We start from the raw sequence: 22256 nt of genomic DNA, 5'->3' as shown, positions 1-22256 counted from the left end.
CCAAAACAACCCGCTAGGGTAGCTGAGAGCGCTAACGCGCTGCTTCCTGGACTCGGATGGGCGCGCCGGCCGCAGATCGAATCCGCCCGACGGGTTACGGACGTCGGCCGATGTGCCGGCCAGCCTGGATGTGGTTTTTAGGCGGTTTTGCACATCCCGCTAGGTGAATACCGGGCTGGTCCGCACGTTCCGCCTCACAGGCATTTGAAACACGTTCGCACTATTTCACGATTTGCACTAGATGCAGACAGCTGGGGTACACTGATTCCATCCCTGGGGGTACGGGATGGCGGCAGGAAGGGCGTCCGGCCACCCTTAAAACTAACCTTGCCAAATCCCTTCTAACCACGCCGACCTTCCGATCGCTGCGGGACTATGGCGTTAGCAAAAGAAAGAAAGAAATTATTTTCCAAAACCTTCACGTATCGTTCGGTAGTCACCGTGACATAAAGGAATGTCGCGCCGATTATTCCGTGACTGGACATTGCACACCACACATTACTCGTTGAGGGTGAAGAGACTTCTCGATCACGAAATGCGGATTTTCAGTCCCCCAAATGCGCCAATTTTGCTCATTGACGAATGGCCGACAACTAAAGGCGTGTGCGCATGCACATATTAATTCCCATCGTGCCCCGTAGACAACCGTGCTGTTTGAATGCTCTAACGCTAATCGTTCAGAAGTAACGACAATTTTATTTCGTGTGGTTCAATAATTCAAAAAATGGTTCAAATGGCTCTGAGCACTACGGGACTTAACTGCTGTGGTCATCAGTTCCCTAGAACGTAGAGCTACTTAAACCTAACTAACCTAAGGAAATCACACACACCCATACCCGAGGCAGGATTCGAACCTGCGACCGTAGCGGCCGCGCGCTTCCAGACTGTAGCGCCTAGACCCGCTCGGCCACTCCGGCCGGCGGTTCAATAATTGTGACCCTGTAAATACATCTAGGGTACTCAACTTATTCATAGGTGGGGCTCGCGTCCCCGTCAGAGCATATGGGAAAAGACTTAACTCAGTTCCAACAACGAGCGGAGCGTATCTACCAGGGAGCTCCTCAAGGTTCCGTAATTGCTTCCCTTCCACGTGATATCAGCGGTGTACTGGACCGGCTGCGGTTATTACCGTTGGGATCATTACCGCAGTTGTCCTCGGCGCGTGGCTGTGACGGCGGCGTAAACTGCTGGCGGCAGATAAGCTGTGCAGGACAGAGCAGCGGCAGTCGTCGTCAAGCAGGAGCATGTGGCCGCTGGTGCTGTCGCTGGCGCTCGCGCAGGCACCGCCGTTGGGAGCACACGCCGCAGACCCGCTGCTTTGCGCCACCACCGTGAGTACACAACTTACACAGCGCTAAGCATGGCGCTGTATTAAAGGTACTAGTTCAGTCCAACAATAGACGATCTACTTCTGCATCTACAGGGTGTTACAAAAAGGTACGGCCAAACTTTCAGGAAACATCCCTCACACACAAAGAAAGAATATATGTTATGTGGCCGTGTGTCCGTAAACGCTTATTTTCCATGTTAGAGCTCATTTTATTACTTCTCTTCAAATCACATTAATCATCGAATGGAAACACACAGCAACAGAACGTACCAGCGTGACTTCAAACACTTTGTTTCAGGAAATGTTCAAAATGTCCTCCGTTAGCGAGGATACATGCATCCACCCTCCGCCGCATGGAATCCCTTATGCGCTGATGCAGCCCTGAAGAATGGCGTATTGTATCACAGTCGTCCACAATACGAGCACGAAGAGTCTCTACATTTGGTACCGTGGTTGCGTAGACAAGAGCTTTCAAATGCCCCTATAAATGAAAGTCAAGAGGGTTGAGGTCAGGAGAGCGTGGAGGCCATGGAACTGGTCAGCCTCTACCAATCCATCGGTCACCGAACCTGTTGTTGAGAAGCGTACGAACACTTCGACTGAAATGTGCAGGTGCATGAACCACATGTTGTGTCGTACTTGTAAAGGCACATGTTCTACCAGCACAGGTAGAGTATCCCGTATGAAATCATGATAACATGCTCCATTGAACGTAGGTGGAAGAACATGTGGCCCAATGGAGACATCACCAACATTGCCTGCCCAAACGTTCACAGAAAATCTGTGTTGATGACGTGATTGCACAATTGCGTGCGGATTCTCGTCAGCCTACACATGTTGATTGTGAAAATTTACAATTTGATCACATTGGAATGAAGCCTCATCCGTAAAGAGAACATTTGCACTGAAATGAGGATTGACACATTGTTGGATGAATCATTCGCAGAAGTGTACCCGTAGAGGCCAATCAGCTGCTGATAGTGCCTACACACGCTGTACATGGTACGGAAACAACTGGTTCTCACGTAGCACTCTCCATACAGTGACGTGGTCAACGTTACCTTGTACAGCAGCAACTTCTCTGACGCTGACATTATGGTTATCGTCAACCGCACGAAGAATTGTCTCGTCCATTGCAGGTGTTCTCGTTGTTCTAGGTCTTCCCCAGTGGCGAGTCATAGGCTGGAATGTTCCGTGCTCCCTAAGACGCCGATCAATTGCTTCGAACGTCTTCCTGTCGGGACACCTTCGTTCTGGAAATCTGTCTCGATACAAACGTACCGCGCCACGGCTATTTCCCCGTGCTAATCCATACATCAAATGGGCATCTGCCAACTCCGCATTTGTAAACATTGTACTGACTGCAAAACCACGTTCGTGATGAACACTAAGCTGTTGATGCTACGTACTGATGTGCGTGATGCTAGTACTGTAGAGCAATGAGTCGCATGTTAACACAAGCACTGAAGTTAACATTACCTTCCTTCAATTGGGCCAATTGGCGGTGAATCGAGGAAGTACAGTACATACTGACGAAACTGAAATGAGTTCTAACATGGAAATTAAGCATTTCCGGACACATGTCCACATAACATCTTTTCTTTATTTGTGTGTGAGGAATGTTTCCTGAAAGTTTGGCCGTACCTTTTTGTAACACCCTGTATATCTACACTCAACAAGCCGCCTTATGGAGTGTGGAGGGGTATCCAGTACAACTGTCACTTCTCTAATTTTACTTTTACGGTCTTTTCACGAGATGAGGCACAATACGAGGATGTGCTGAAAAGTAACGCCACCGGATTTTTTATGTGAAAACTCTTAATGCTGTTTAAATAAAACAAACTTCATTAATATTCCTTGAGACGGAGAAGTTGCTGTCCATGCATCAACACGGCTTTAGAAAACATCGCTCCTGCGAAACGCAACTCGCCCTATTTCACATGATATCTTGCGAACCATGGATGAAGTTGGTGACTGAAATTTCGTAAATAGATCTCACCGCGACGAAAAATGTCTTTGCTTTAATGACTTTCATCCCAACTCGCGTATCATATCTGCCACACTCTCTCCCCTATTACGTGATAGTATAAAACGAGCTGCTCTTTGTTGCACCCTTTCGATGTCCTCCGTCAATCCCACCTGGTAAGGATCCCACGCCGCGCAGCAATATTCTAACAGAGGACGAACGAGTGTAGTGTAAGCTGTCTCTTTAGTGGACTTGTTGCATCTTCTAAGTGTCCTATCAATGAAACGCAACCTTTGGCTCACCTTCCCCACAATATTATCTATGTGGTCTTTCCAACCGAAGTTGTTCGTAATTTTAACACCCAGGTACTTAGTTGAACTGACAGCCTTGGGAATTGTACTATTTATTGAGTAATCAAATTCCAACGGATTTCTTTTGGAACTCATGTGGATCACCTCACACTTTTCGTTATTTAGCGTCAACTGCCACCTGCTACACCATACAGCAATGTTTTCAAAATCGCTTTGCAACTGATACTGGTCTTCGTATGATCTTACTAGACAGTAAATTACAGCATCATCTGCGAACAACCTAAGAGAACTGCTCAGATTGTCACCCAGGTCATTTATATAGATCATGAACAGCAGAGGTCCCAGGACGCTTCCCTGGGGAACACCTGATATCACTTCAGTTTTACTCGTTGATTTGCCGTCTATTACTACGAACTGCGACCTTCCTGACAGGAAATCACGAATCCAGTCGCACAACTGAGACGATAGTCGATAGGCCCGCAGCTTGATTAGAAGTCGCTTGTGAGGAACGGTGTCAAAAGCTTTCCGGAAATCTAGAAATACGGAATCAACTTGAGATCCCCTGTCGATAGCGGCCATTACTTTGTGCGAATAAAGAGCTAGCTGCTTTGCACAAGAACGATGTTTTCTGAAACCATGCTGATTACGTATTAATGGATTGTTCCCTTCGAGGTGATTCATTATGTTTGGATACAGTATATGCTCGAAAACCGTACTGCAAGTCGACGTCAATGATATAGGTCTGTAGTTCGGTCGATTACTCCTACTACCCTTCTTAAACACTGGTGCGATCTGCGCAATTTTCCAATCTGCAGGTACAGACCCATCGGTGAGCGAGCGGTTGTATATGAGTGTTAAGTAGGGAGCTATTGTATCAGCGTAATCTGACAGGAACCTAATCGGAATACAATCTGAAACCTGGAGACTTGCCCATATCAAGCGATTTGAGTTGCTTCGCAACCCCTAAGGTATCTACTTCTAAGAAACTCATCCTAGCAGCTGTTCGTGTTTAAAAGGCCGGAATATTCTATTCGTCTTCTCTGGTGAAGGAATTTCGGAAAACTGCGTTCAATAACTCCGCTTTAGCGGCACTGTCGTCGGTAACAGTACCATCGGCACTGCGCAGCGAAGGTATGGCATCAGACGGATGCCATATTCTTTGACTTCCGGAAAGCGTTTGACTCGGTGCCCCACTGCAGACTCCTAAACTAAGCATATAGGATTGGTTCCCAAGTATGTGAGTGGCTCGAAGCCTTCTTAAGTAATAGAACCCAGTACGTTGTCCTCGATGGTGAGTGTTCATCGGAGGTGAGGGTGCCATCTGGAGTGCCCCAGGAAAGTGTGGTAGGTCCGCTGTTGTTTTCTATCTACATAAATGATCTTTTGGATAGGGTGCATAGCAATGTACGGCTGTTTGCTGATGATGCGGTGGTGTACGGGAAGGTGTCGTCACTGAGTGACTGTAGGAAGATACAAGATGACTTGGACAGGATTTGTGATTGGTGTAAAGAATGGCAGCTAACTCTAAATATAGGTAAATGTAAATTAACGCAGATGAATAGGAAAAACAGTCCTGTAATGTCTGAATACTTCATTAGCAGAGTAGCGCTTGATACAGTCACGTCGATTAAATATTTGGGTGTAACATTGCAGAGCGATATGAAGAGGGACAAGCATGTAATGGCAGTTGTGGGGGAGGCGGATAGTCGTCTTCGGTTCATTGGTAGAATTTTGGGAAGATGTGATTCATCTGTAAAGGAGACCACTTATAAAACACTAATACGACCTGTTCTTGAGTACTGTTCGAGCGTTTGGGATCCCTATCAAGTCGGATTGAAGGAGGACACAGAAGCAATTCAGAGGCGGGCTGCTAGATTTGTTACTGATAGGTTTGATCATCACGCGAGTGTTACGGAAATGCTTCAGGAACTCGGGTGGGAATCTCTGGAGGAAGGGAGGCGTTCTTTTCGTGAATCGCTACTGAGGAAATTTAGAGAGATAACATTTGAGGCTGACTGCAGTACAAATTTACTGCCGCCAACTTACATTTCGCGGAAAGACCACAAAGATAAGATAAGAAAGATTAGGGCTCGTACAGAGGCATATAGGCAGTCATTTTTCTCTCGTTGTGTTTGGGAGTGGAACAGGGAGAGAAGATGCTAGTTGTGGTATGTGGTACCCTCCGCCACGTACCGTATCGTGTATTGCGGAAAATGTATGTAGATGTAGATGTAGATGTATTCTACATCTTCATTCTTCATGTCTACATGTTTATTTCTCAACATATCCACCATGACGACGAACACATTTCTCCCAATGCGGAACCAGTTTGTTGATACTGTCACTGTAGAATGTTTGACTTTGTTGACGGAGCCACATCCTCATCTCTGCTTGCACCAGTCCATCACTATCAAAGTGAAGTCCTCGAAGGTGTTCTTCAAATTTTGGAAAAAAGGTGGCAGTGGGATGGAGTCAAGCTGGGACTGTATGGAGCATGATCTATGACAGTGAACCCAAGGCATCGGATTGTTGAATATGTCACAGCCCTCGTGTGAGGCCCGACATTATCATTTCTGAATGAGAGGATGCTCCATCTGTGGATTAACTCGTCGAATTCATGCTTTAATTTTTCTGGGGATCTCGCAGTACCGTGAAGCGCTTATGGTGGTGCCTCTAGGCGTGAATTCCAATTGCACAACACCTTGAGCATTCCAGAACATTGCGAGCATAGCTTTGCATGCTGCTAGTATGGTCTTGAACTATTTTGACATCTGGGGATTTCAACTGGAGGTATGTTTTCTGCGGTTAGAAATTCATTACATCACACTGTTTTGCAAGCACGGACATACACTGAAGAGCCAAAGAAACAAGTACACATGCCTAATATCGTGAAGGGCCCCCGCGAGCACGCACCTATGTCTGACCTAGTACTGGAGGGAATTGACACAATGCAGGGATATCCATAAATCCGCAAGAGTACGAGGCGGTGGAGAACTCTTCCGAACAGCTCGTTGCAAAGCATCCCAGATATGCTCAATAATGATCATTTCTGGGGAGTTTGGTGGCCAGTGGAAATGTTTAAACTCAAAAGAGTGTTCCTGGAGGCACTCTGTAGCAATTATGAACGTGTGTATCGTCGAATTTTCCTGCTGGAATTGCCCAAATCCGTCGGAGAACACAATGGACATGAATGGGTGCAGGTGATCAGAAAGGAAGCTTAAGTACGTGTCACGTGTCAGAATCGTATCTAGGCGTATCAGGGTTCCCATTTCACTCCAACTGCACACGCCCCACACCATAACAGAGTCTCCACCAGCTTGAACAGTCCACTGCTGACATGCAGGGTCCATAGATTCATGAGGTTGTCTCCATACCCGTACACGTCCATCCGCTCGATATAATTTGAAACGAGACTCGTCCGACCAGGCAACATGTTAACAGTCATCAACAGTCCAATGTCGGTGTTGACGGGCCCAATCGAAGCGTGAAGCTTTGTGTCGTGCAGTCATCAAGGGTACAGAAGTGGGCCTTAGGCTCCGAAAGCTCATTGCGAAGATGTTTCGATGAATGGTTCTCACGCTGACACTTGTTGATGACCCAGAACTGGAGTCTGTAGCAATTTGCGGAAGCGTTGCACTTCTGTGACGTTGAACGATTCTCTTCAGTCGTCGTTGGTCCCGTTCTTGTAGGATCTTTTCCGGCCGTAGCGATATCGGCGACTTGATGTTTTATGGGATTATTTATATTCGCGGTACACTCGTGAAATTGTCGTACTGGGTAATCCCCACTTCATCTTTACCTCGGAGATGGTGTGTCCCATTGCTCGTGCCCACTCTATAACACCACGTTCAGACTCATGTAAATCTTGATAACCTGCCATTACAGCAGCTGTAACAGATCTAACAAGTGCTCCAGACACTTGTGGTCTTATACAGGGCGGTCCACTGATCGTGACCGGGCCAAATATCTCACTAAATAAGCGTCAAACGAAAAAACTACAAAGAACGAAACTTGTCTACCTAGTTGGCGCTATCATAGGTCAAACGGAGATCAACTACGTTTTTTTTAAATAGGAACCGCCATTTTTATTACATATTCGTGTAGTACGTAAAGAAATATGAATGTTTTATTTGGACCACTTTTTTCGCTTTGTGAAAGATGGCGCTGTAATAGTAACAAACATATAGCTCACAATTTTAGACGAACATTTGGTAACAGGTAGATTTTTTAAATATAAAATACAGAACATAGGTACGTTTGAACATTTTATTTCGGTTGTTCCAATGTGATACATGTATGTACCTTTGTGAACTTATCGTTTCTGAGAACGCATGCTGTTACAGCGTGATTACCTGTAAATACCACATTAATGCAATAAATGCTCAAAATGATGTCCGTCAACCTCAATGAATTTGGCAATACGTGTAACGACATTCCTCTCAACAGCGAGTAGTTCGCCTTCCGTAATTTTCGCACATGCATTGACAATGCGCTGACGCATGTTGTCCGGCGTTGTCAGTGGATCACAATAGCAAATATCCTTCAACTTTCCCCACAGAAAGAAATCTGGGGACGTCAGATCCGGTGAAAGTGCGGTCCATGGTATGGTGCTTCGAAGACCAATCCACCTGTCATGAAATATGCTATTTAATACCGCTTCAACCGCACGCGAGCTATGTGCCGGACATCCATCATGTTGGAAGTGAATCGCCATTCTGTCATGCAGTGAAACATCTTGCAGTAACTTCGATACAACATGACGTAGGAAATCAGCATACATTGCACCATTTAGATTGCCATCGATAAAACTGGGGGCAATTATCCTTCCTCCCATAATGCCACACCATACATTAACCCGACAAGGTCGCTGATGTTCCCCTTGTTACAGCCACCGTGGATTTTCCGTTGCCCAATAGTGCATATTATGCCGGTTTACGTTACCGCTGTTGATGAATGTTGCTTCGTCGCTAAATAGAACGCGTACAAAAAATCTGTCATCGCCCCGTAATTTCTCTTGTGCCCAGTAGCAGAAATGTACACGACGTTCAGAGTCGTCGCCATGCAATTCCTGGTGCATAGATGTAGCATTCTCAACACCGACGTTTTTGAGATTCCCGATTCTCGCGCAGTTTGTCTGCGTGCGGTTGAAGCGGTATTGAATAGCATATTTCATTACAGGTGGCCCGTACGTTCACCGGATCTGATGACCCCGGATTTCTTTCTGTGGGGAAAGTTGAAGGATATTTGCTGTCGTGATCCACCAGACAACACCTGACAACATGCGTCAGCGCATTGGCAATGCATGTGCGAACATTACGGAAGGCGAACTACTCGCTGTTGAAAGGAATGTCGTTACACGTATTGCCAAATGCTTTGAGATTGACGGACATCATTTTGAGCATTTATTGCATTAATGTGGTATTTACAGGTATTCACGCTGTAACAGCATGTGTTATCACAAATGATAAGTTAAGAATGATACATGTATCACCGAAATAAAATGTTCAAACGTATCTGAATTCTGTATTTTAATTTAAAAAACCTACCTGTTACCAACTGTTCGTCTAAAATTGTGAGCCATATGTTTGTGACTATTACAGTGCTATCTAGCACAAAACGAAAGAGTGGTATAAACTAAAACATTCATATTTATTTACGTACTACACGAATATGTAATAAAAATGGGGGCTCCTATTTAAAAAGACGCAGTTGATATCCGTTTGACCTATGGCAGCCCCATTTAGCGCGCCAACCATAGTGCCATCTGGTTTCCCCCTTCAAGCTAGACAAGTTTCGTTCTTTGTAGTTTTTTCAAAAAATGGTTCAAATGGTTCTGAGCACTATGGGACTTAACATCTGAGGTCATCAGTCCCCTAGACTTAGAACTGCTTAAACCTAACTAACCTAAGGACATCACGCACATCCATGCCCGAGGCAGGATTCGAACCTGCGACCGTAGCAGCTGCGCGGTTCCGGTCTGAGCGCCTAGAACCGGTCGGCCAGCATGGCCGGCTGTAGTTTTTTCGTTTGATGCTCAGTTCTTGAGATATTTGGCCCGGTCACTATCAGTGGACCACCCTGTACAGGCGTTGCCAACAGCTGCGCCGTATTTTGCCTCTTTACGCATATCTGTATTTGAATACACATGCCTATACAAGTTTCTTTGGCGCTTCAGCATAGTTACGTTACACACCGCCATGTGACATGCTACAGTTTGGAGCCCCCTAGCGGCAGAGGGTTATAACTTGCGTGAGTGAAGCGAGGAAGTCGACCGAGTAATATGCATGATATGTTGAGAGTAGAATACAAATTTCGGCGGCATAACTTTTCAGCAGGCTCTCGCTCTATATCGGCTGACTCTTCTAATAAGGTACGAATTTAGTCGAATTAAGTCGGGCAATGCTGAGGGAATTAGATTAGGAAATGAGACATTTAAAGTAGTAAAGGAGTTTTGCTATTTTGGGAGCAAAATACCTGACGATGGTAGAAGTAGAGAGGATATAAAATGTAGACTGTCTATGGCAAGGAAAGCGTTTCTGAAGAAGAGAAAATTGTTAACATCGAGTATAGCTTTAAGTGTCAGGAAGTCGTTTCTGAAGCCGGCCGCGGTGGTCTCGCGGTTCTAGGCGCGCAGTCCGGAACCGTGCGACTGCTGCGGTCGCAGGTTCGAATCCTGCCTCGGGCATCGATGTGTGTGGTGTCCGTAGGTTAGTTAGGTTTAAGTAGTTCTAAGTTCTAGGGGACTGATGACCACAGCAGTTGAGTCCCATAGTGCTCAGAGCCATTTGAACTTTTTCTTTTTCGTTTCTGAAAGTATTTGCATGGAGTGCAGCCATGTATGGAAGTGAAACATGGACGATAAATAGTTTGGACAAGAAAAGAATAGAATAGAGGCTTTCAAAATGTGGTGCTACAGAAGAATGCTGAAGATTAGATGGGTAGATCACGTAACTAATGAGGAGGTATTGAATAGAATTGGGGAGAAGAGGAGTTTGTGGCACAACTTGACAAGAAAAAGGGACCGGTTGGTAGGACATGTTCTGAGGATCACAAATTTAGCATTGGATGGCAGCGTGGAGGGTAAAAATCGTAGAGGGAGACCAAGAGATGAATACACTAAGCAGATTCAGAAGGATGTAGGTTACAGTAAGTACTGGGAGATGAAGAAGCTTGCACTGAGTAGAGTAGCATGGAGAGCTGCATCAAACCAGTCTCAGGACTGAAGACAACAACAACAACAACAACAACAACGCCTTCAGAATTTTAACAGTAGGGTGCGCTCGGTACCATTGTGACGGGTTACGGTTGTGACAGAGCTGTTATTGCTGAAACTGTCGGAGGAGGGTACGAGGACAAAAACATGCGGTCTGCCTGTCGGAACGTGTTGCTCAGTACTACCCTGTCTCTCGCAGTTGCCGATTGCAAGGACCCATGCTCTACTTTTTAGACCAAAACCAAGTTTTTGTAATCGGACTACTTCGTTAACTGTGTTTTTATTTCTACAGATCGAAAATTGAGTGCTTCTTCTCTCTATGTCTTACAAGGGGAGACCACGACGCTGGAGTCACAGATTTACTTCAAACTTCGCTCACCTTTAGTAGGCCATTAAAGCAACGTAATGTGCAAGTAGTAAGGTGCACTATTCTGGCAGTTCCGAGAAAATAGCAAGAGAAGTTTTAAGCGTCAGTTATGTGCCTTATGTAGCTGTGCACAGGTGCTGTACGTTAAGAGTTCCTGGTAGTCAAGTGATTAGCGTTCGAGCGTCGTGAGACGAACCTAAATGAGATGAAGTTTCGACCGTCACTCAAACGTGTTTATTAACCTATTTCATTTTTCCATCACGAGTAATATTATTTAATTTAAATGACATTTCAGAGATAATATAGTAAAAAAACACGTGTATTTGCATGAAGTTTAAGTTTATGTTTTCCAAGTCTGTATGAGAAATACCACCCTACAACGTGTGTTTTCGGCAGCACATGGGACGAGTAATTGTACATGTGGTCTGGCACAGAGTGACTTACTGTATTACAAATTGTTATAACGTCATTCGCATAATTAGTTATCGATATCTGACTTGGGCTTTCCAAGCCTGTCTCTCGTCCTCGAAAATTTAATTACAAATAATAAATAATCAAAAAACATATGAAATTCACTACAAAGTTATGAAAATACAAGTGTTTTTTTCTTATATTACCTCTCAACGTCATATAAATTAAACAAGAAAATCAGGTATCACAAGAAAAAAAACTTAATTCACATCTAACAAACATGATGAAATCAAAGAATTGCACACAATTATTGGGTGTATCTAAAGGGTTAAACACTTGAAATATTTGGGAGAAACAATAACGGATACTGGCATAGAAAAAGAAGCAGTCAAACTTCGAGTAGCTAAACTTAGGAGGGCACACATTATAACACAGAAGCTGTACAACAAAAAATGCCTATCTCGAAATGCAAAGTAATTACACTACAATACCGTGACGAGAACAGAAGTTCAGTATGCAGCAGAAACACTCTCCTTCAAGAACAAATAACTAATAGATGAGCTCTATAAGAATGAATAAGAAGGAAAGAGTAATTCTGAGGAAAGTTTTGGTGGAGACAAAAAAATTGATGAAAAATGAGTAAAGATGAGCAATGAGGAGATCTACCAATTTATTAAGCCAGTCACAACGGAAATGAGAAAGAGAAGGCTGATGTTCATTGGTCATCTGGTGAGAATGGATGATGGCAGATTAACGAAGAAAATCTTCAACATAATTCAACAGAGGAAAACACCCTACTCTTGGTTGCAACAAATAAAGAAAGACCTCGGTGAACTTGGACTTACAGAGATGGACGCAGTGAATAGGAACTAGTACAGAAAGGTAACTACTGCATTCGAGGTTTTCCAGGAGGCTCCAAAACTGAAGACCAACAGGAAACTAACAGCTGAACATCTGGCAAAAATGGCAACAGGCAGAAGAGCAGCTCGAGAGAAGAGAAATAAAAAAGTGAACATGAAATAGAATTTGTAACGCGGCCTTTAGTTAGTTAATTCGTGTAAATAAATATATGAGATACTCTTCGTTACATGGAAATAATAGCAGCCTAGTGCCGGCTTCACGTTTGTCTTCTCGAAGAATTGGAGTCCACTGAGTCCGCAATCATGTCCTGACTGTCCCGTGCGTCGTTTTCTAGATTTAGTTTACTATTTCGGCTTCTCGTAACTTGGAGTGCACCACTCGCCCAACAGTGCACACTTAAAGTTGCATCGTCATTACTCCAGATTCCAGATAATGACAAAGGTGGTCTCCTATCTTTTTTTTTTGGTAAGAATATAACTCAAACAGAAATGGTGGTTTCGGGCATGCCTGTTGCCTAAGAGTTACATGTGCCTTTACATTTCTCCAGAACCCAAAACATTATTCTAAAGACACTAACCTTGCGCCGAGCACTCATAAATAAACAAAAAACAAACTTTCTAAAAAATTAAACATAGACGTTATGTGAATATAAAGAACCTGGAGGATACATATGTTCGATTGGGAATAAGAATGCTTTCGTTAAATCAAGTTCCTTCTGCAGTGCGAGGAGGCAGTAAGACGCGACTACGTACGTGGACGGCGCTCTTTGCTTTGTCACGCTGTGTTCAACACTGCCGGCAAAATAGAAACCCATCTGGGCCTTCCATTTTCTTTGCTGGGAAATTTTCGAGTGCTCTTGCAACAGGTCGTATTGAAATTCGACTAGAGATTTGCTCTTCATTGCTAACCAGAACTCTACGACCTTACCCATGAGCCAATAGGTTGAAAGTCGTTTCTGATTTGAATAAGTCCATCTTGTGGGAGCAAGCAGTTCTTCCACCGCTATATTGTCATCAGTCGTGCGGTTCATTATAGCCAGTTTGTGTCGTGTCCATAGCCATAACTCTTTGGCTGCGCCGCAAGTAAAACGGTGAACGACAGTATCAGTCTCCTGACAGTCCAAGCATTGGTCGGTATTTGACAATCCGATCTTAAAGAGACGCTCATTTGTGCTTATGGTATTGTATAAAGCGCAATACCACGTAGCTCTTACATGTGACGGTAAGGTTGTAACATGAATGTTTTGCCAAACTCGACTCCATCTACATCTACATTTATACACCGCGAGCCACCCAACGGTGTGTGGCGGAAGGCACTTAACGTGCCACTGTCATTACCTCCCTTTCCTGTTCAAGTCGCGTATGGTTCGCGGGAAGAACGACTGCCGGAAAGCCTCCGTGCGGGCTCGAATCTCTCTAATTTTACGAGGGCTATCCACAAAATACATTACGTCTTGGAATTGAAAATAAATAAAGTATTGGAATTTATTTTATTATATACAGATGAAAGCCACACTTAGATACTACTTTTCTACATAGTTGCCATTTAAATTAAGGCACTTATCGTAGCGATGGACGAGCTTGGAAATTCCGCCGTCGTAAAATTCGGCCGCCTGCCCATTCAACCACGTGGCTAATCAGTAACCCGGTACAAATACGGTTTTTGTAGATTTCCTCGAAAGAGGCACTACAATAAACTCTCAAAGGTATTGCCAAACTCTGCACAACCTCAGAAGAGCAATACAAAACAAGCGCAGGGGAAAGTAGGGCTCAAAGATCTTGCTGATTCACGACAACGCCCGGGCTCTCACGGCAAATGCCACTCGTGAAGTTCTCAAATGTCCTAAGTGGGAGTTGTTTCCTCATCCGCCGTACAGTCCCGTCCTGGCACCGAGCGATTTCCACTTATTACCAGCAATGAAGAAGTGGTTGGCTATGCAGCGTTTTGATGACGACGCACAGCTTCAAGAAGAGGTAACCACGTGGTTGAAAACGCAGGTGGCCGAATTTTACGACGAAGGAATTTCCAAGCTCGTCGATCGCGACGATAAGTGCCTTAATTTAAATGGCAACTATGTAGAAAAGTAGTATTTAAGTGTGGCTTTCATCTGTATATAAGAAAAAAATCCAATACTTTATTTATTTTTAATTCCAAAACGTAATGTACTTTGTGGATAGCCCTCGTACATTCGTGATCTCCTCGGGAGGTATATGTAGGGGAAAGCAATATATTCGATACCTCATCCAGAAACGCAAGCTACACCGCGATGCAGAGCGCCTCTCTTGCAGAGTCTGCCACTTGAGTTTGCTGAACTCCGCCAGCTGTGGTGGATGTAGAGAGAGAGATGCCAGAGTTTTGAGCGGACGATCTGGACGTGTGTCCGTCAGTAAAAGGAATTTTGTTTCATTGAATGTCACACAATTACATACAGGGTGAGTCGCGTAAGACGTAACACCCCCTTTATTCCAGAGGCGATTGCACGTATCGGCATAGGGTTTTCGGCGAAACATAACGGACTATGGGGCACATACGTTGGTACATGCACAATAATCACAACGTTTATATTGACCGAGATAATGAGGCAAGTACATGTTTTATAAATGGGACGCTATACTTTTTGTACCATCATTCGAACTCTCTGGAAAAGACGCGTATAGTGATGTAACGCATGTTGCTATTGTGATTCAAACTTTGCTTAAAAGAGGGCGGATGAGGATTTACCTACGTAGCGTAGGCCGTGCATGCTGCATAGAGCACGGTAACTCGGCCTGTGGGTCGCGCGAGGCGTGTTTTCAGTCTGCAGCCGCTTCCGACCGCCTCGACCTTCAGTCGTACAATATTTCCCAGCGTCTTTTAAGCGAAGTTTGAATCACAATAACAACATGCGTTACATCACTATACGCGTCTTTTCCGGAGCGTTCGAATGATGATAAAAAAAGTATAGCGTCCCATTTAAAAAACATGTACTTGTGTCATCATCTCGGTCAATATAAATGTTGTGATGATTTTGCATGTGCCAAAGTATGTGCCCCATAGTCGGCTATGATTCTCCGAACACCGCTTGTGGATACGTTCAATCGCCAACGGAATAACGAGGGTGTTCCGTCTTACGCAACTCACCCTGTATACAGGGTGTTACAAAAAGGCACGGCCAAACTTTCAGGAATCATTCCTCACACACAAATAAAGAAAAGATGTTATGTGTACATGTGTCCGGAAACGCTTAATTTCCATGTTAGAGCTCATTTTAGTTTCGTCAGTATGTACTGTACTTCCTCGATTCACCGCCATGATTTCATACGGGATACTCTACCTGTGCTGCTAGAACATGTGCCTTTACAAGTACGACACAACATTTAGTTCTTGCACGATGGAGCTCCTGCACATTTCAGTCGAAGTGTTCGTACGCTTCTCAACAACGGATTCGGTGACCGATGGATTGGTAGAGGCGGACCAATTCCATGGTGTCCACGCTCTCCTGACTTTAATTTATGGGGGCATTTGAAAGATCTCGTCTACGCAACCCCGGTACCAAATGTAGAGACTCTTCGTGCTCGTATTGTGGACGGCTGTGATACAATATGCCATTCTCCAGGGCTGCATCAGCGCACCAGGGATTCTATGCGACGGATGGTGGATGCATTTATCCTCGCTAACGGAGGACATTTTGAACATTTCCTGTAACAAAGTGTTTGAAGTCACGCTGGTACGTTCTGTTGCTGTGTGTTTCCATTCCATGAGTAATGCTATTTGAAGAGAAGCAATAAAATGAGCTCTAACATGGAAAGTAAGCTTTTCCGGAGACATGTCCACATAACATATTTTCTTTCTTTGTGTATGAGGAATGTTTCCTGAAAGTTTGGACGTACCTTTTTGTAACACCCTGTATATATTACGACTTTTGGACGCTATTAGCCGGCCGCTGGTGGCCGAGCGGTTCTAGGGCTCTTCAGTCTGGAACCGTGCGACCGCTACGGTTGCAGGTTCGAATCCTGCCTCGTGCATGGATGTGTGTTATGTCCTTAGGTTATTTAGGTTTAAGTAGTTCTAAGTTCAAGGGGACTGATGACCTGAGATGTTAAGTCCCATAGTGCTCAGAGCCATTTGAACCATTTGAATGCTATTAAGGTAAATACATTGTTTGATCTCTATCAGAATCTTTCATTTGCTAACTATGCCCATCAGTAGTTAGTGCCTTCCGTAGTTAGAATCTTTTATTTAGCTGGCAGTATTGGCGGTCACTGTATTACAGTAGTTCGAGTAACGAAGATTTTTCTGAGGTAAGTGATTCATGAAAGGTAGAGGTTATTGTTAGTCAGGTCCATTCTTTTGTAGGGGTTATTGAAAGTCAGATTGCGTTGCGCTAAAAAAAATATTGTGTGTCAGTTTATTGATGATCAGAATAAGTAAAGAGAGAAATGTCTGAGTACGTTCAGTTTTGCTCAGCTGTTTGAATATCAAATAACGTAAGAGGTTTACTAGCACACCCATTCATAATTTTTCTAAGGGGACGTTTCAGTACACCGTAGGAAGTATAGCGAGATTTATCAGCGTGATTTTTTGTATCATATCTAGAGAACGGGTGGACTTCTCTCGTAATACCGCTCGGAGACAGTTGAGCTTCATTTTCCAATTCCAGGCCGCTGTCTTGACAGGACACTTGCTAAACCGTATTCCCAGAAGTTTGGTGGTATCCGCTTGTTCAACTGGTCCTGTTGCAACGAATCATATCCCTCTGCCTAACTGTAAAATGACAGATTTACTTACATTACTTTTTGCTCCAGAACACGAACTATACGTCTGAATGCAGTCATGGACTGTTCGGCTGGTCCCGGCGGAGGTTCGAGTGCTCCTTCGGGCATGGGTGTGTGTGTTTGTCCTTAGGATAATTTAGGTTAAGTAGTGTGTAAGCTTAGGGACTGATGACCTTAGCAGTGAAGTCCCATAAGATTTCACACACATTTGAACATACGTCTGAATCACGTCTTGTATCTTCGTAACATCGTTCGAATCAGTCAGATACACGGCCAGGTCATCAGCGTAACATCTGCAGAAATATTTGTTGCCTCCACTTTCAATTCCAGGGATCTTGACAAGTAATGATCGTAGAATAGGCTCGATTATTAACGTGAACAGCAGCGCGGAGAGGGGGCAGCCTTGTCGTATCGACGCTAGGATGGGAATTCTTGCTGCACATTGTCCATTGACAAGAATTCTTGAAGTTGCATGAGTGTATAATCTCCTGATGATATCGACGAAAGAAGGCTTAACTACCATTTTTGACATGATACGTAGCAAGTAGTTGTGACAGACCCTATCAAATGCTTTGTCCATGTCTGACGACATGATGGCCACTCTGCAGTTGGACGCCGAGGTGACAGCCGTTGCATCCCAGTAATCTTCCAGCGCTTGCTGTATTGTCCTCCTTGCGACGGCCCACGACTGATATTCACCGATGAGGCGACCAGCAATGGTGTTCAATCGACGAAGCAATACCCTAGCAACTATCTTGTAGTCAGCATTTAGGAGCGATATAGGACGCATGGTTTTCAGATCATTAGTACATCCACTTTTAGGAATGAACACTGTAAGCCCTTCTAAAAACAAAGAGGGAATAGTGGCAGGCGTACGTATTTCGTCGAGCGCTCCAGTCACCGTAGTACCGATTAAATTTCAGTATTGTAGGTAAACCTCGACTGGTAACATGACGGGTTCAGGAGATCTGTTCCTCGGGCTTCCTTTCAACGCCGCGTACAGTTCTTCTGTAGTGATAGGAGCTTCCAGTTCTGCTTTTTCTGCATCCGTCGCAGTCGGGCCAACGCAGTTTAAAAAGGCTTCACAAATGTCGTTGTCGAAAATGTCGCCTACAGCATACAGTCTCGTGAAACAATCATGGGCAAATTTCTTGATGTCCTGTTGGTGGACAAGTTGGATTCCATCATCATTTCGGAGAGAACATATGTGCAGCCGGCGACCTCTTTTGAATTCGGCCAGAAGGTGGAAAAGCGCAGTTTTTTCATTCTCAATGCCGCTGTTGTCTCTCGATCTTATTTTAACTCCCTCTATTTGCTGTCGTTTCAGAGCGGTTATTTTGGCCTTGATCCGTTTTATTCTCATGGTGTGACGTGATACATTGGCGGTATATGCGTATAGTTCCCTTAGGTACTGGAAGTAGAATTCCACTGTGTGTCTTTCCCAATGTTTGTTTTCAAAAGCGTAGCGTTTGAGTAAAGTTCGTATTTTAGGTTTTTGCATTTTAGTTCTGTAGCGCCGTACATTCCTTAAGCACATTTCCCAACCTCGCTTTAACTCGTGCTCAAGCTCAGTGTCCATCAGGTGTGAGATATTTCCAGACACGTCTTCCCCGAAACGTCCTTTGCCTGGACATGCTAATCGTAGCCACAACTGCCAAATGGTCAGACAAACTGACTGGATAGGTTTCGACGCTGAGAACACTATTTTTTAGCCGACAAGAGGCGTAGCTGTGGTCTATGCTACTTATGGAATGGCTAGTAACATAAGTGAGCCCTGGGTTCGTTCTTGGCTGGCTCTTCAAGGTGTCTACGAGGTGCAATTTCTCAGTTACAGGCATATGTTAGGACTGGACGTTTGGTCGGCGGCGGAAAGAACACAGTTAAAGTCACCAGCAAGAATGGTAGTCTCATTCGCAGGATTGATTAACTGAACTGTACTTTCCTGAAAGAAGGTAGAGCTATCCAGTCTCGCTTGCGAACCGGATGGTGCGTAAATATTAACAAGCTGAGCTGTGTCCGTTTCGACGGAAATTCCGCTTCCACTTGCTAACTTTTTAACACTTCCAGCCATAATCCCGTCCTTGAATAACGTAGTAGTGCCGCTTTCAGGTCCTCTATTGAGGATAGCATTGTATCCTGCGATATGTTCCACTCTGTCTGTACACACTTCTTGCAACATAACTATGTCTACAGGGTGTTTCAAAAATGACCGGTATATTTGAAACGGCAATAAAAACTAAACGAGCAGCGATAGAAATACACCGTTTGTTGCAATATGCTTGGGACAACAGTACATTTTCAGGCGGACAAACTTTCGAAATTACAGTAGTTACAATTTTCAACATCAGATGGCGCTGCAAGTGATGTGAAAGATATAGAAGACAACGCAGTCTGTGGGTGCGCCATTCTGTACGTCGTCTTTCTGCTGTAAGCGTGTGCTGTTCACAACGTGCAAGTGTGCTGTGGACAACATGGTTTATTCCTTAGAACAGAGGATTTTTCTGGTGTTGGAATTCCACCGCCTAGAACACAGTGTTGTTGCAACAAGACGAAGTTTTCAACGGAAGTTTAATGTAACCAAAGGACCGAAAAGCGATACAATAAAGGATCTGTTTGAAAAATTTCAACGGACTGGGAACATGACGGATGAACATGCTGGAAAGGTAGGGCGACCGCGTACGGCAACCACAGAGGGCAACGCGCAGCTAGTGCAGCAGGTGATCCAACAGCGGCCTCGGGTTTCCGTTCACCGTGTTGCAGCTGTGGCCAAATGACGCCAACGTCCACGTATCGTCTCATGCGCCAGAGTTTACACCTCTATCCATACAAAATTCAAACGCGGCAACCCCTCAGCGCCGCTACCATTGCTGCACGAGAGACATTCGCTAACGATATAGTGCACAGGATTGATGACGGCGATATGCATGTGGGCAGCATTTGGTTTACTGACGAAGCTTAGTTTTACCTGGATGGCTTCGTCAATAAACAGAACTGGCGCATATGGGGAACCGAAAAGCCCCATGTTGCAGTCCCATCGTCCCTGCATCCTCAAAAAGTACTGGTCTGGGCCGCCATTTCTTCCAAAGGAATCATTGGCCCATTTTTCAGATCCGAAACGATTACTGCATCACGCTATCTGGACATTCTTCGTGAATTTGTGGCGGTACAAACTGCCTTAGACGACACTGCGAACACCTCGTGGTTTATGCAAGATGGTGCCCGGCCACATCGCACGGCCGACGTCTTTAATTTCCTGAATGAATATTTCGATGATCGTGTGATTGCTTTGGGCTATCCGAAACATACAGGAGGCGAAGTGGATTGGCCTCCCTATTCGCTAGACATGAACCCCTGTGACTTCTTTCTGTGGGTACACTTGAAAGACCAGGTGTACAGCCAGAATCCAGAAACAATTGAACAGCTGAAGCAGTACATCTCATCTGCATGTGAAGTCATTCCGCCAGACACGTTGTCAAAGGTTTCGGGTAATTTCATTCAGAGACTACGCCATATTATTGCTACGCATGGTGGATGTGTGGAAAATATCGTACTATAGAGTTTCCCAGACCGCAGCGCCATCTGTTGTTGACAATTGTAACTACTGTAATTTCGAAAGTTTGTCTGCCTGAAAATGTACTGTTGTCCGAAGCATATTGCAACAAACGGTGTATTTCTATCGCTGCTCGTTTAGTTTGTATTGCCGTTTCAAATATACCGGTCATTTTTGAAACACCCTGTATATCGAAAGCATGTATAAAATCAGGCAGGAATTTAGTTTTTGTCAAACTAGTGATTCTGTTAATGTTAACTGGAGCTATACTATACGATTGTAGATCAGTGCTACCAGACATTTCTGTCAGGCTTCGATTCACAACCGTGTGTTAATAGAAGTTGTCTTCCACATCTGCATCAATCCTACCGAGCTTCAACGGATCGCGTCCGCCATCGTGTGTTGCCAGCGGATAACATTCCTCCGTATTCTCAAGCCAAGGTGAGTTGTCCTGTGCTGTTGCAAACACGTCCTTACTGTTAGGAGCGAGATTGTCAGTACTGCCATCGCTATGTTCTGTGTCAAAAATGGCGGATTCGGTGCTTTGTAGTTTGTTACGAATCGTCTCTCCAGAGACGGTAGATTCAGCGTCTGCTGCTTGCGATGGGGGGTTTCGTGTTGGACGGATCCCTCTCCTCCTGTTCTTCGTGCCTTGTCTTCAAGTGTTCCTGCTATTACTTGGTTGTGAATACCGGCGTCCTTATCCTCCGATGCCCCTAGATGGTTGGCTTTCCGTGGTTCTTTTTGCCACTTCGGTCCATCGGTAGGTTGGTTGTTCGTGTTTGCTGCGTCTTTTTGAATCATTATGGTGTTTGTGAGTTCCTCTGATTTTCCTCTTCGTCGATCTGACAGTACTGACTGCCGTTCGTGATTTCTTCGACATTTCTTATGTTCTTCCTGGTTGTCCGATAGCATGTCATGTAGTTTTTGTCGTACCTGCTTCGCTTTTACTCTCAAGGAGGCCGCAATTTTTTCAGCTCCGTCACGGACAATCCTGCGTTTTTTGTTTTCGTTGGGTGAGCTTGCTGGTGGTTCGTCGTTTGTCATCTGTGCTTCAGTATCGTGTAAAGACTGCTTCTCGTTGTTCGGAGCTACGGTCGTGCCAATGTCTGCCTTGCTGCCTCGTTCAATGTCAAAGGGATGAGTTGTAACTGTACCTTGTAGAGTTTCTTCTGCAGTGGTCGTTCTCGTTCGAGTGTCCTCTTCGACGAGGCCTGTAGTGTTATCAATAACTGCCTCTGATGTCGTAGCTGGGGTTCCACGAGCTGTTGCGACGTACGTTATCGGTAGCTGTGACGTAGTGGGTGCCACGGGCATGGATATGTGTGATGTCCTTAGGTTAGTTAGGTTTAAGTAGTCCTAAGTTCTAGGGGACTGATGATCTCAGAAGTTAAGTCCCATAGTGCTCAGAGCCATTTGAACCATTTTTTGAACGTAGTGGGTGGAACAGGTTCCTCCCCCTTCGGTAGTTGTGCCACTCGAAGCTGCAGACA

The 22256-nt window shown here is 44.7% G+C and overlaps 1 protein-coding gene across 1 annotated transcript in view; it reads left to right on the top strand.

Moving 5' to 3' along the window:
* Positions 1–1168: 1168 nt before the first annotated feature.
* Positions 1169–22256, top strand: part of LOC126297817 (lipase 1-like) — a 265176-nt gene continuing 244088 nt past the window's right edge. The window contains exon 1 of the mRNA XM_049989046.1: positions 1169–1331. Within this exon, the coding sequence (XP_049845003.1) occupies positions 1245–1331 (87 nt within the window). The 5' untranslated portion in view covers positions 1169–1244. The remainder of the gene's footprint in view (positions 1332–22256) is intronic.

This window comes from Schistocerca gregaria, chromosome X, assembly GCF_023897955.1.
Source record: "Schistocerca gregaria isolate iqSchGreg1 chromosome X, iqSchGreg1.2, whole genome shotgun sequence".
NCBI classification, from domain to species: Eukaryota; Metazoa; Arthropoda; class Insecta; order Orthoptera; family Acrididae; genus Schistocerca; species Schistocerca gregaria.
This window is presented reverse-complemented; position numbering and strand designations above follow the sequence as displayed.